This window comes from Solanum lycopersicum, chromosome 3 (genome assembly GCF_036512215.1).
Source record: "Solanum lycopersicum chromosome 3, SLM_r2.1".
NCBI classification, from domain to species: domain Eukaryota; kingdom Viridiplantae; phylum Streptophyta; class Magnoliopsida; order Solanales; family Solanaceae; genus Solanum; species Solanum lycopersicum.
The window spans coordinates 50,693,203-50,709,402 of record NC_090802.1 but is presented as its reverse complement, the minus strand read 5'-3'; the positions used below and the strand labels follow the sequence as shown (position 1 = coordinate 50,709,402).

Genomic DNA, 16,200 nt, shown 5'->3' with positions numbered 1-16,200 from the left:
TTGTCTCCCATCTCTTAAGAATGAAGTTTTACAGGAAAAAGTGATTTTGGATTTTTTTCCTGACTTAAGTCGCGATTGGCCCGCCATTGCGGGATCCAATCCACCACATCGACCTTTCCATTACGGGAACAATCCCGCCCTGACGGCTTGCACTAAGACAAAAACTCGGAATTTAAATTTCAAGCTCTCATTTCACAATACATCTTCAACCCTAGACGTTCAGAAACTACCCTTTCATACTAAGCTCAGTTTCAAAAGTTATACTCCCCCGAATTCGATTTCGTAAAGTCGTACAAGCTCCTTAACGTCTTGATTATCCGCTCATGTGATCAAATTCTTAATCAGATTCCAGATTCACTACCAGATCTCTCTAGACTTCCCCAGACTCAGATTTCGTCCAAGTCTGGCCTAGCCTAGAATTTCCAAATACTACAAAAAAAAAAGGTTTTCTAGCTCAAATTTTTTTTCCCGTTGGCTTTTCCATAACAAAGAAACATATCGTTACAATGTGTGTACAAAATATAAAAAAAATATTTTTTAATCAAACATGATATTTATTTAGAAATATTTTAAATTTCGTGAGCAAATTTAATTTTCACATGATTTATATGCTACTAAAAATAACAAAAAGGACAAAAAAAGAGATGAACTGCTTTGCTTTTTAGGTCAAAATCGACGAAAAAGTTGTGCGTTCCAATGGGTCGCTTTTTTAGTTGACAATTTTCAAAAATCAACTGAAGCATTGCAATAAAGCGACTAACATCATCGTTTTTTGGGATTTTTTTTTTTTTGAAGAATGCATTGTATGTCACGTGTTGGATGTGTTCTCTCTCACGCAAATCATGTAATCTTTTTACCCAGGAATTCATTCTTGATGTCAAATTATTGAGTTTTTGAGAAGTTCTTGAATTTAATTGGCAATTCAGTGCTGATTTGAGTTCTTGAGTCAAGAGTTTGCAAGTGAGTTCAGTTAATTGATAGTTCTTTGTTTGGGTATCGCTACAACTATTTTGAGTAATGAAAATTCGAGAATTTTGACTTTAGGTATAAGTTGAATTGAGTTTGGAAGGAGAGGAAAAGATCAGGCAAATAATAGTGCTTAGGTCCGCATCGCGGAGGCTCTTAGAATTTCAGTCCCCCAAATAATCACCCCTTTCCGAGTTGCAGAGAGGATACGAAGTCATCTGCTTCAAAAATATTTTGCGATCAAACACTACAACAAATTCGATTATCAGGGACAAATAATTTCGTCATTAAAAATATTGTGTGACGAAAAATAATTTGTCACTCAGTCGTCTTTAAATGTGTGTCACTAAAAGTAACAAAGACAATTTAGTGTTTCGTCGCTAAAAGTATTATATTAACTACAAAAAAAGAAATTGTCACTAAATGCTTAATCATTTGTAACAAATTTACTTGTTGTAAAAAGTGTATTTTTTGTAGTTAATAGTATGCTTTGTCACTAAAAAGGTTATTACTACCGATAAAATTATATCGTCGCCAATTATTTTACTTCAATCAGTGACGTAATCAATTGTATCAAAAGTTATATATATTTTGTAGCTGAAAAAAAATTAATTTCGTCACTAATGATATATATTTTATATACAAAAAATTATTTTGTTTTTAAATGTATATACATATATATCTTCCTCTCTCCCCCACCCCCCCACCCCCCTCTCCCATCTCAAATTTTTTCAACATTGGCCAGGAGCTCACACATGATGCTGCCTCGGGGAATCAAACTCAGAACCTTAAGGTTGGAAATGAAGAGTGCTTACCATCAGACCAACTCCCTCTTGTTCATTTTTATTTTATTTTATACTTCATTCACTTTTTTCAAATTTAACTTTTGTAGAAATAATATATTATATGATTATTTATGCTCATATACAAATGCATGAAATTTACCACCCACAATTCATTCAAATGTAGATTATATTTTAATTAAACTGTGTATTTTTTAAATATCTTTAAATATATTCTGTTCAATTTTCTCATTTTATTTATTTATTTTTGTAAATTTTAATAATTATTCAGTACAATAATATATTTATTTAAAATCTACTTTTGATTTTATTAAAAAAAATGAATAATCAGTTCAAGTTGAACATCAATACCCATAACTATAGTAATTCATCATAATATATCTGAAATCCTCGTTATTTCATTTCTTTTATATGTGCTTTCATTTTTTAGTTTATTTCAATTTTCACACTGATGGAAAAAATTAATAGAAATTCATGAAATATATTGCACCTTTGCAAAGTCAAAGTTTATAAGTCGATGTTATCTCGGTATAGTTACTCTACATACGTGAGTGGAACTAATATTTAATATGTACATATTTATAGACAAAAACATATAGATCTACTTAATCTATGTAGTTTACCAATAATAAATTAATAGACATGCACAAAGATTCGCATAAAGACTACAAATTATTTTTTTATCGTGCTTATCAATAAAAGTGTGTTAAATAAAAAACAAAAGTGTTAAACTAACAAATATTAGTGATCTATTGGTAGAACCATGCTTACTCACAATATTTTTAACCCGGATTGTATATTCAAATGATGCATTATATAATTGTGTAATTTAAGAAAACAGATGTATTTGATCGTTTTACAAAATCGACCAAATTCATTGGTTTTTATATTTTCACTTGTCAGTTAACGAATGGACTATGTCTACTTCTTATGAAGCACTTGTATTATTATTTTTGTAATTTGTCATTTGTAATTATGAACAATTGTAGCAAAAAAAAATTGTATTTAGCTATGCATTTTTTCGTAGCAAATAGTTTAATTATTCACTAAAAATTTTAAGTCGTCGCTATTAAACACCTTACATATTTTGTGACAATTTTTTTGTTGTCACTAAATCATATATTGATTAGAGACAATGAAATATTTGTCACCAATTATTTATATTATTAGTGACGAAATAAAAATCATAATAAAATATACGTTTTCATAGCTAAAATTTATAATATTTAACTACAAACTCTAATTTGTGGTTATTTTAACAACATATTTTTTAGATGAATTTTTTTTTGTCCGAAATTCAATAAATTATTAGTGACGAAATAATGTGTCAAATGATAACTTCGTGACTAACACTAATTAACAAATGGCGCCAAATTTTTTTTTGGTGGGAAACTTTTGTGAACAAAAATTAGCGACGAATTCTTATGTTTCGTCACTAAAAGTATGTGTCTCATATATTTAAGCACGAAAAGTAAATTTTATCACTAAAATCGAATAATTAGTGACGAATTTGATGTTGTAGCTAATAATTTCATAGCTATCTATCATATTTGTTGTAGTGAAAATCTAATTTCATCTCCACATCGCACTAGTGTTCTCTAATTTGAGTCTTCACTCGTTGCTTATTTCCAACTACCTAAGTCTTCAATAATCACTGTGTGATCCTATATATCCGGATCATACTTCTCGAATTTACATTTCAAACTCAAGATAGAGTTAAAGAGTAAATTTTGAGGGAATTTTTTGAGTCATTTTGAGAATTCTTTTGCAAACTTTTTTTATAGAATTATTTTAATATTTGAGTACTTGAGAGGATGATGGTAGTTGAGTTTCATATTTTTTTAAAATGAATATATGGGAACCAAGCATTCTCAAGAGTAAATTCTTTTACGTTTAAAATGAGAGGAAACATCGATTTTCAAATGAGTTCAAGATAAGTTTTTTAGTATAATCTCTTTTAAGAAAATCTTTTGAGTAATAATCTCAAGGATTGAGGATGAGAAAATGTTTCTTAAACATATGAGCATAAGTTATATTATTGGGAAGAATATTGAGCACCGGTATAGGGACGACTTCAAACAACTCAAAGTCCTTATAAACCATGTATGTCAACGCAGGTAGAAAAGCTCATAGTTTTTAGATGATTCCTTATTTACTTTTAAGCATAGCGTATTAGATCCACTTAGTTGAGGATGTCTTATACTTAGGCAAGGTATATGATAGTTCTGACAGCGTGGGTGAGATGTTGTATCATCACATAACTCGTAGTGATGGTTATCGGTCAGAAAATCTCTCAAATAAAAGTAAAAGAGTTTATTATTGTATTTTTAGATGCAAGTGAGTTATTATACGCCTCTTAAAAAGCTTTATTTATAATGTATTTTTATTGTTGTTTTTATATTGAACTGAGTTGAGTATCCTTGAGTTGAGATGAGGTGAGTATATTCTTCCTTTTTATCAGTTCAAGCTTATATATGTTCTTCAGAGTTCCCCTTGCATGCTTGTACATTTCATTACTGATGTTATTTGGCCTACATCTTTCATGATGCAGATAAAGATAACCAGGGTCATCAACAGGTGCTTCATTGATACCACTTGCAGTTTGAGTTAGCTTTGGGGAGCCTCCACCTTCTGAAGGATTCCATTTATATCTTTCAGTTTTTTTAGAATGTTGTGGGTCTTGTACCGACTTTCATCATATTTATTAGAGGCTTCATAGATAGACAATAGTAGTTTAGGAGTCTTTTCCATTTTCTTTGTGATGTGTAAAGAGTTGAGTTTATAGTTATGTTATTGAGTATTTAAGACTTTATTGAGTTAAACTATTTTTAAGTAGTGATGTTGTTATGAGTTGAGTTACAATTGAGGTTAATTTATTTTTGAGTAAATATTTTGTTGAGAGCTGAGTCAGCCCAAGGGTTCGCTTAGTGCCAACAATGGTTGTCGAGTGTCGGCCACGTCTAGGGTGTAGGCTCTGGCTTTGACAATAATCATGAGATCCAATGCAATGCAACACCATGAAATGATATGTCTCAGATATAAATTAAGTACTTTCTCAACCCTATATACACTATACTTCTCATAAATGCATTGAGAGAGTTCGTGGTCCATGGGAGACTCGCAAGGTCCATATAACGATAAAGATGATTTCCATGTGTTTGTGCGGATGATCTCAACGGATTATCAAAAAAAAATTTATACCCCTCAACTTTGCCATTTGGAATTGATATATCCCTCTTTATATATGTGGGTCATATATACCACTACCGTTATACAAACGGCTCACATATACCCCTGCCATTACAAAACGATATCACGTATACCCTTCATTTAAAGAAAGTAAAAAAATTAGTTTAAAATTTATATATTTTGACTTTTAATTTTCTTAAAAATTATTTAGGGGTATATATGATTCTTCTAGCATAGTTCAAGGTATATTTTAATCTTTTTCATACATAAATTATTTTTTGACTTCTTTTATTATAATTATTTAAGTTTTTTATTCTTATTTTATTTTTTCTTTCATTCCTGTGTGATAAAGAAAAAAAACGTAAAACTATTTTTTTTGGCTATATTATAATTTAAAACTATTTTTTGGTCTATATTGTAATTTAATTTTTGTATTGAAGAAAAAAATTTGGTCATCTATAATAAGTTTTACAAGAATATTAGTAAAACATATATAAATTTAATCATCAAAATAATAAATCTAAATTAGTCACTGAAACAAAAAAAATTCAAAAAAATAGATATGTTTAAGGAGGATTAAATATACTCTTATGGAATTATATATTTTTTTAAAAAAAATAAAAATAAAAATAATTTTTTTTCATTTCCGTTTGACAAAAATGATATATGTAAGTCATTTTATATAAGTAGGGGTAGATAAGAGCCACTTTTATAACGATAAGTATATCAACTCTAAATGACAAAGTTGAGAGATATATGAGACCCTTATCTCTTTATTTTATACACACATTTAATTTTAGAGAATTGTATCAAAAGTTTTTTATATATTTGAAATCTCATGCCTAATCCAATTAAAAATATAAAATAAAATAAGTGAAATATATTTAGGCTTTTTTTTAAGAATTAACTTTAGGCCACATATTTCGTCGAGTCGCCCCAGACTTGTAGTTGGTTTGTAGAAATGTCAATGATCACGGGAATAGTTAATACTCTAAAAGCATATTAAATTTCCAATAACTATATTATAGAGCATGAATGCATGCAAACTATTGGATGGAGCTCCTTTCTAATTTTAGTCAAATTCTTATTTAAATTGAATACATGTAATATAAATTAAAATTAATGGTAATATAATTAAATTAGGGGCACATTGGAGGTGAGTGGAGTCCAATATTAATTTTTGTTTCTTAAACCAGGTTCGTTATTCGTATTAAAGTTTGTCTATTTTAAACTCACATCACGTAGAATCCTATTAAGAGGGAAGGGTCTTGTATCAAGAATTTTTCCATACTCAGAGCTCAAACTCGAGATCCATTTCCGGTCCTTTGGTGGTGGCTAATACTAATTATACTACTACAGTAGTACTACTTAATGCTTCCTTAACATTTTCAACGTGTAACTATTCATGCATTACCAATTAATCAAGATGAGCAGACAATAATTGACTAAGTTCATATATGCTACTAATCTAATATTTAAGTTGAAGTAATAATATCTAAAAATGGTTTCAAGTGCAACAGTAGTAGAATTTAGTATAAATAGCCATGGTTAGATGCACATCATCATCATAAGAAATATAAACTGCTTGATTAATATTCTCTAGATTTGAATATGGCTTCCAAAACAATTGCAAGTCAGTCTTCAGTACCCCTTTTCCTATCACTGAATCTCCTGTTGTTTGCTGTTGTAAGTGGAACCAATGATACTGGAAATTGCGTTGGTTCTCAACAAACATGCTCAATAGATACTTTGAAACTTGGTGTGTGTGCTAATATACTTAATTTGGTGAATGTAATAGTCGGGTCTCCACCAACTTTGCCATGCTGCAGTTTGATCCAGGGACTGACGGACCTAGAGGCCGCGGTTTGCTTGTGCACAGCCATAAAAGCAAATGTGCTGGGAATTAATTTGAATGTACCACTCTCTCTGAGCCTCATACTAAACACATGTGGAAAGAAATATCCTACTGGCTTCACTTGTTAAACTACGTACCCTCTACTTTGCCTCATTAATTTCCAAGGGGTTAATAAATAAATAAATAAATGTATCGTCGTGCTTATGAAATTATTATGCACGTACAAACCTTTTTAAAAAAAAATTTAAATAAGTGAACTTTGCATATGCAAGTTCTCATCTTCCTATGTTACATTAATAACACTATCAAATTAATAAATAAAACTACTCTTTATTACCTCTCCATGCTCTTCGTATATTCGTACTAAAATATTATAAACTCTACTTCTGAAGAAGCCATAGCTAGGGGAGATCTGCATAGATATCACTTAATTATCATTTATCATGTGTAATACTTGCTTAATTTTCAAATGCCCTACTATTATTTAATTAACACGTGCTAACATAAATTGCCTATTATTATTTTGCTTATTTATAGCAACCATGCATTTCTAATGATTTTTCTTTTATGAATCTTGTTTTGTTCATCTTATATTCTTAAGATAGTTTGAATAAAATTTGAAGAACTTGGTAAGACACAACAAAATTTAAGAATATTTACATAACTAGAAAATTAAAACTAGTAAAAAAATTAGAATCGGAAACGGATTAGAAAAAATGTAGGAAATATTTTTCTAGGGAACTTTAGAATAAGGAACTTTTTTTAATTTGGTGGATTCTCTTTTGGGGCTTCATGTGGCCAAATCTTCTTACTTTTAGGCTTGAATTTGAACACTTTCATGATAAAGATATTCTTGATTTCCCATTAAAGCCCATCAATTTTAATGGAGGTATGCCAATATGGATGCTATCAACATATGTCCTTATTTTTCACTCATCACTTGCCTTGTACTTTATCTGAGAAATAAACATATCAAACTTGCTGCTTTGGTGGAAGCTAGCTAGGGTCAAAGCCCACAAACAAGGCTCCATAGGTTCATGCAAACACATTACGGCCAGGTGACTTACATTTGATCTTCTGCTCAATCAATTCATTGATTGATATTGGTATCACTGGAACTCTTATCTTTTCTTGTTACTATTATAAATGTTTTTAACTCTATTAAAAAATAGAATGGAGTTGTGGTCAGTATTAACACACATTAAGCAAGCAAGAGGTTGATAGACCTTGGTTAGTTGATAGTGATCATTTTAATGTTGTGTGTTGGTTATATGGTGTTCAAATATGTTTAGCTCAAACTCAAGACTTCTCCAATTGTCTTCACACACTACAACTCAGCAAATTATCAATTGCTTTAATTACAAGAACAGATCATCCAGCACTGCACTGGTGACTTATTTTGTAAAGAAAAACAAACATTGATAGATATTGAGAAATGGAGCCTTGTTAAATAAAGTGCCCTAAAACGAAAGTCCACAGCCAAATGGACAAAACTTGGACATATATTAGTAAATAGTTCAAAATTATGATCAAAAAGAGAATGAGCAATGCTGGAACTCACTACACTCTGTGACATAAGACTTAATACAACAGAGGCTATTAAGAGGAAGTGATACAATTTTTAAGGCCCTAATTAATTATATAGTGTATATAAATTAAATATTATATATTATCTAATATTTGAAAATATAATAAATTTAACACTCTCAGACACAATAAAAATAGGTGAGCGTGCGAATTTATAACTTTTGAGGTCTGAGGTTGATCCTCAATAGCTGAGTTTTTATATATAAGCACAATATTTTTTTATAAAGATAAAATCGAAGAATACTATTCACTATTATACTTTTGATGATTTCTCAACTAGTCTTTTAGAAAATTTTAAATAGTTACGAATCTTAATAATAGAAAAGGTAACTATGAAAGAAAAAAAAAGTTTCAATAATTAGGTTGAACTTTCAGAAAACATTCAATTATTTTGAATTATGAAAGTCTCGATAATTAACTTGGATCTGTTTGAAAAATCACTTGGTAATTAGAATTGGTATAATTATTAGAGTAGTAATTATCAGCCTAGTAATTATACTGACATATTTTATTGTCACAGTGTAATTACACATGTCATGTTTGGATGGCAAAGTGTAATTACACATGTTCTATTTTGATGCACAATTGCAATAATAAAATTATAATAAATTTTAAAAATGAAAATTCATTATTTTAAATTTATACTAGACAAATAAGAAACTTTACACATTAAACTAAATATTTAAGATATATATTCTTTTTTAAAACTATATTAATTAATAAACATATTTTCTGTAACTAATATTATGAATAAATAATTGATTTTATATTTTTTTCAAATTAATATATTTCAATCGAATTGATCGTAACAACTAAAAGTATGAAGTTTCTACGAACATCGTGAAACATAAATTATTAAATGTTTGACAAAAATATAATCTATCAAGTCAATTAAAAAATGACGTTCAATGTAAATTCAACATTATTAAGGCCTCATTTGTTTCCGTTAAGTTTAAGAGGTCTAAATCTGAATATACATCTGAATAGTAAGATTTGCATTAAGATTCAAGTGTTTTGATCTGAATACACATTTCAATATTAATATGTGGTTTCTAAAACTGAACACTAAATAATTAATACTGCTTGTTTTCAATATCTGTGAAATTAACATTAAATTAATAAAATATCATAAAATTTCATTTTAACAAAATATATCGCTTTTGATAAAAAAAAATTAAAATTTTTAATAATCATGATTTGAAAGTACAATTTTTTTTCATTCAAAAATCTTGATAAAGCCAATACACCAACAGTGTTCTTGACAAGTCAATACAAGAAAATTATTAATATAAAAAAGAACTGATTTATGAAAACTTACCAGTTCAAGAGGAAAAAAATGGTGTTTGATTGAGAAAAGAGAGAGAAAGTTTTTAGTTATGAGATAAAAAGGCACGCTTAAAGCAGAAACGATGATTTATCATTTGATAACTTATTAAATGAGTCTGAAATAAAACAAATGACCTTAATGGCTTGAATCTGAATGATTCTGATTCAGACCTAAAAATCAAACGTACTTAATAGGCTAAAAATCTGAATGATTAAGATTCAGACCTCCATTAAGCGCAAACAAATGAGGCCTAAAACAAATGAAACCGAAAATATAGAAGAAGTTATAAATTCAAAACAAACAATTTAACATAATACTCTTATAACAAATATCAACATAGCAATAAATATGATTTTTATTTGTTTTTTTCTTAATAAAGAAAAAGTAAGTCTATAACCTTACTTAACAATAAATTCTATTTTAATTCAAAATTAGAATATTAATAAAATTAGGCTAATGAGAAAATAGCATGGCAGAAAGTGAATAGATAATACGAAAAAATTACATAGAATCACGTAAAGTAAGGTTGAGAACAAAAAGAAAATAAAATATAATAATATAAAATTAAAAAATAAACTTTTACAAATTTTTAGAATAATAAAAAAAAAACTTAAAATAATAGAAGTAAAAAAAATAAAAATTGAAATGAAAAAAAAATAAAAAAAAGGTAATCAGGTGATAATTAAATCATGTAATTACAGCAATTCACACCCTCTTTGAATTGTGGAGTGTAATTATCCCCTGTCAATTATATCAATTATCTACTGACCAAGTAATTATTTATCCTTCCAAACAGGACAAGATAATGTAATTATATCATTACACCAAATTCAATTGCTAGAGTGTCTTTCCAAACAGGCCTTGATATGAAATAAAAAGACTATTTTTATTGACTTTTCTCCATTAATTTTGATTTATACTTGATAAAAGTTTTATAATTTCAAGTTTTTCTATGATTTAGTTATTAATGTAATTTAATTCTCTCGATTAGTTTTTCGGAATTACGCGGGAAGTAAATATTAAATGATCCGTAGTTATAGGGGAGGTTTTCATAATTAGTAACCGTTTTTTTTAATTAACCGTCGCGACCATGATGAATATTTTTACAAGTAGAAACTAAAGAAAAAAAACTTGTATGAATTAAGAAATGACGAAGAGATATGGAATACTGCGGAAGAAATTGGAAAAACTGGAATCGGATCTCCATCTGCTCTTCACGTTCCCACCGGATTCCGCGACCCACGAGATTCTCTCTCACGCCATTGAACAGCAACTTGAATTTCTAAATCATCTGTTGGCTGCAGAAATCACTTCGTCCCCGTCCAAGCCACGACACTTGTACCACATTGGTCGCAGACTCAACGAACTTGAAACCGTCTTTGATCTTCACTCACAGCAACAATTAGACGGAAATAATATGAATGATCATGATGCTGCTTCGGTCTGTTCTTGTAGCCAGTCGTGTATCAATGATGATGGAGAGGCGGCTGTAGAGCGCGATTCTGATCCGGTTAATTACGACGTTCCGGAGGATTCACCTGTTAAAGATATTGAGGAAGTTGGTGAAGGTAATGTTATAAATGGGAGGTATTTTGGAGTATTAGGGTGTGGGGTGATGATGGGTGCAGTTTGCGTGGGATTTGTTATGCTGAGATTTTATGATTCTTTTCTTGTAATTCAGCCTTCGGGTTTTCTTGTTCCTACTTAGTTATCATTAGAATCAGCAACTTTTTTTATTAAATTTAATTGCTGATCTATCTGCTACAATTACTTCTATTATTTTGAATTTGAATTGTCATAGGTAGATAGCGACGTACTTCTAATGTTATTATATATGATTTATTTGTAAAAGAGGATCTTATTCTAACTAAATTATGGATAACTGCTGAGCATTTTTTTTTATTTTTTTTAACTTGTAAAGCATTTGGTATTTGAGGGAACTTGTCTAGTAGGGGATAGTTTTGTAACCTTCACCATCTTTTAATAGCAGTAATTCTAATTTGCTCCATACTTATCCTTCATTTTTCTATGACAGTTAATTGTACGATTATATCCCTAGGATATGGTACATGCATAAATTATCTTGCGAGTAGTAGCAAGATTAGGATATAATATAATATAACTGATGAAATTAATTTTATCCTCTAAAAATTAGTTCGGTAGGAAAAATTCAAAATTTGTGAATCAGCTTGATAAAAGATAGTGAACAGAGATGCTGTGTGGCCGATGGCAAATGTATAATGGGATAGTTGGAAATAAAAGTTCACTCTAATAGCCTATTAGAATTAAAAAAAAAAAACGAAAAAAACATATAATAAAGTACTCATTAGTCCCAAAAGGTAAATATTTATTTTCTTTAAAATTAAAAATACTTAATCTTGTTATTATATAAATTTATTTAAATTGAAAAGTTATAAGAAAAATTATTTTTATGATGCGATATATTTAAATGAAGGATGTTTAATATTTTTTATTTAAAAAGGATTAAAATATTTTTTCCATATTAAATTCTTAAGTACTATTTATTCATAAAAATATGGATAAATTAGTATATTATCTAATCAATTTATTATTCATATTAAATATGAGCGAATAAATTATGACCTATTTTAACGTTGTTTACGATTTATATTTAACGACCCATCCATTTATCATCACTGGATTAGATATAGGAGATTGCTCCAACGTGACATAAATCATCACCGATTAATAACGACTTATTATAACATTTCGCTTATCACAGGAAGAATATTTGATATGCATATTTTATATGTAATTAATTGGAAGTTGGAGGGGCTAAGTATTGGGCCGACCATCATACCTTGACCATGCCAGATGACATGAGAAAATTAAATTCGCCATCTCCATTTCTTAATTGAAATAAGACACAACTTAAAATGTTATACCACGTGCAAAATCTTATTGAAAATTACGAGAATTCACATGGCAATGACTAATGCAAAATAAATCAATCAGTATGCTCCCTAATTATTATGCTTTATCGAAAATTAATTTAATTAATTTTTAAAGGTAAATTATATTATATTAATTTGATATTTTAAATAAAAAAAATTAGATGTTCTATAATTATACGAAAAAAATACATTTTAAAATATTAGTCAAAGTTTTTATACTTTGACTCTAAAAATAGAAATCATGATAAATAAAATCGGACGGATGAATAACATTTAGTAAGTTTTTTTTTTTTAAATCTCTATTGATATTTGTAGAGTTTTAGTATCCTAAAATATAAAACTTTTGATTTGGAATTCAAATTTAATTGAATTGATTCGGAATATCCCAAAAAGACAATTGCAAAATCAAAAAAGATTAAAGCGTACTCCAGTTGATAAAATTTCACTGTTCATCAATTTTTGAATTCAACTGAACAGCTGGCCCAGAACCCCACATGCTTTAACCTCATCTTCTTTCCCAATCTGAAGATTCTCTTGTCTATGATTTTGTACGCCGCATTTCAAGGCCATATTTGTAAAAACACACATCCTGTGCGCGGCGATTTAACCAATCAACCTAAGTTATCTACAAATTTGTTACCCATAATACCCCTACTGTCACTTTCCCATTATCCTTTTTATTGACTTCTTCTTCTCCAACTCAACTTAACCTCTGCATCTTCAAGTTTTTAGCATTTGGTTTAGCTAGATTCAAGCGAAAATGAGCCGCTTCAGGAGATTTGACATCATCGACTACTCTTCTTCTCCTTCATTTTTCACCCCCAAAACCCTACTTCTAAACCCATACTTCCACATTGAAGATGAGCTTGACTGCACTCTCGATCTCATCTGCCCTAAGCCTTATGCACCCAATACCTTCCTCGATCTAGAAAATTTCGATTCCATTACCGATCTGATCCAAATCGAAACAACCCCTTTTTACAGCACTACTCGCCGGGTCCAGCACCGGATAGGACTCGGTACTGAGTTGCAATGTCTCTCTGACCGAGTCACCGCGCTCGAGCGGATGTTGACGGAGAAGAAGAAGAATAAAATTGGGGAGCGGAAGTACACGTGGACGGCTGAGATTAAGAGCCCTGAGAAGGATGGGGTTGATCGGAAATATAAGTGGATTGCTGAGGTGAAAGATGGTAAGAAGAAAGGGGCTTTGGATAAAAACTACAAATTTAGTGCTGAGATCAAAGGAAAAGGTGACGATTCACGTAGTTACAGTTTCAAAGCATCAAATGTCACTGATTCCGATAGCGATAGCGATGAAAGTCAGAAAAAAGAGAAGAAAGATAAGATGAAGAAGAAGAAGAAATCTGTGGGTTGTACACGCTTGGTTGAGATTGAAGAGCCAACCCATCATGGCGCACTCGTCTTAAGACAGGTTCAGCTTCCACATTTTCGTAATTAATTTTGGTTCTTTAAATGACATTGTTACAATCTTGAAATTTGCGTTTTTTTGTTTATGATCTGTAGGTATTTGCAAAGAGGGTGGAGAAGAGAAGGGGGAAGAGGAAGGAACTATCACCACAAGATGCAGCTTTAGCGATTCAAATGAGCTTCAGGGCTTACTTGATTAAGAGGTCTCAGGCACTGCGTGCTCTGAGAGAACTGGCCATTGCCAAGACTAAGTTGAAGGAGCTAAGGGCTCTCTTCAACAACTTCACTTATCGTAGACGTGTTGCTCGTGATGCTGAGGAGCGCCAGAGGTTCTCTGAGAAGATCATTGTGCTGCTACTAACTGTTGATGCCATTGAGGTAGACATAGTAGTAACTGTTACTGTCTTGTCCTGTTATTGATCTTATAATATGCTTTGTTGCTAGCCGTTTGCACCAAAAGTAAAACTTTTTTCTTTTCCAAATGATATGATGATGTGTGACAACATATGAAGTTTAAGACGCTAATTTCATTTAGTATATTATATAAGAGGTAGTTGAAGGAAATATTAATGTAATACTAGAAAAAGAACACCAAATCTGTGATCTGATTAGTTAAATGGACTTGGATATTTGTAAGTTGTGAATATTGTCCAAAATAGTATTGTCAAAGACTTTGAGTTGTCCCAAAATAAAATATGAAGACTTATAAATTTGAATGGATAGAGTACTAGAAATTTGCTACTTGGAAATGCTACTTTCGTAGGTAAAGTATCATTTATGAGTTCTTGGATCTATAGTTCTCAGATGATTGTAGTTGTTGCATGATCTGAGTACAGGAATTGGCCTTTCAGCCCCTCATTTTAGTTTTTCTTCTCTATGTTTTGTTCTTATTTTTTTGTTCTCGGTTGGGTTTGGGGGGTCTTAAATAGGAGGGGCATTAATCTGAAGTCTGGATCTGAACAATGAAAAATTATACCCACGACCTTTGGGACAAATACATCTTGAGACCTTGGTGCTTCTCTTTTGCTGGCAACATAGAATGTACATTCTTCGCATTGTCTAACTGAACAGGCAACATAAGAATGCAGTTTATTATTACTATGCTGCTTGCTGCCTTTCTTGGAACTGAGGTGGGGAAACACAAGTCCTCTGTCTCCAGCTTAAACACTTCTGTAAATACTTCTGGTAAAAACTTTTTCAGACTCTATTTTGATAGATTTGCATGAAACATTGCCTACTGCAACCCAGGAATGATATCTTCGATTTAATTTTATTTCTATAATTGAATCCATATGCATAGTTTGTCAATAACATCAAATGTATGCATATATCCTTGGCAATCATTAGCATATTTTATCTTTACTTGCAATGTGTTGTGCAAATCCTTAGCAGTCTCGACCCTTTTATGTGTTTTCCTTCTGTTCTAGAAATACATTTATTCTTTACTTTCCTTTGGTATTAGGGTGTGGATATGATGGTCCGATCTGCAAAGAAATCCATAGTGGACGAGTTAGAAGCAATGCTTGATGTTATCGACCCCCAACCTGGTGGAAGGCCTTTATCTGTTGCAAGGAGGAGAACATTTGATATGCCAGATGGTGCCATTCAGAAGGAACTTGCAGCTGGTGTGGCTCAAGTTGTTCGAATGCTTGACGAGTCCAATGGTGCCGAGACCTTTGAAGGATGCTTATGAGTCTTCTATGAGTCTATGAATTGTGAGAGATTCCACTGGTCTCTAGGGTTTGCTAGTGTTGTATGTTCTAATTAGTGGACCGGCTATAGTATGAAGCTACTACTATGTTGTTTAACTTTTCTTTTTATTCTGGATAATGGAGATCAGAGCTAGTATGTCATCTTAAACCACCTTTTGGTATGAAGTTTCCACTTGGCTTACTTCAACCTACTTGTAGGGAGGGATATCATTTGATGCATAGGTGATCATGTCAAGTGTAATGCCTGATGTTTCCTTTGTAAATCACATGCATCTCTTTTGTGTTATTAATAATGTGGAAAACATGCATCATGATTCCGATTTGACATTAGATTTGTTGAACAGTTGGGACTGCTAATGTTGTGTAGTTGTTTTCAACTTAGCTAATTTGTATGACCAGGTTGCAAAAATTGGTTAAG

The 16,200-nt window shown here is 30.7% G+C and overlaps 2 protein-coding genes across 2 annotated transcripts; both read left to right on the top strand.

The window, feature by feature from the left end:
- The first annotated feature begins 6,528 nt into the window (after positions 1–6,528).
- LOC101246225 (14 kDa proline-rich protein DC2.15-like) lies at positions 6,529–7,149 on the top strand. The gene has a single exon (XM_019212720.3). The coding sequence runs from the start codon at positions 6,570–6,572 to the stop codon at positions 6,939–6,941; it is 372 nt and encodes a 123-aa protein (XP_019068265.1). The 5' UTR covers positions 6,529–6,569; the 3' UTR covers positions 6,942–7,149.
- A 5,940-nt stretch (positions 7,150–13,089) lies between these two features.
- On the top strand, positions 13,090–16,112 carry LOC101246514 (BAG family molecular chaperone regulator 7). The gene is made up of 3 exons (XM_004234879.5): positions 13,090–14,074; positions 14,167–14,448; positions 15,533–16,112. The coding sequence occupies exons 1-3, from the start codon at positions 13,403–13,405 to the stop codon at positions 15,761–15,763; spliced, it is 1,185 nt and encodes a 394-aa protein (XP_004234927.2). The 5' UTR covers positions 13,090–13,402; the 3' UTR covers positions 15,764–16,112.
- The last annotated feature ends 88 nt before the right edge of the window (positions 16,113–16,200 follow it).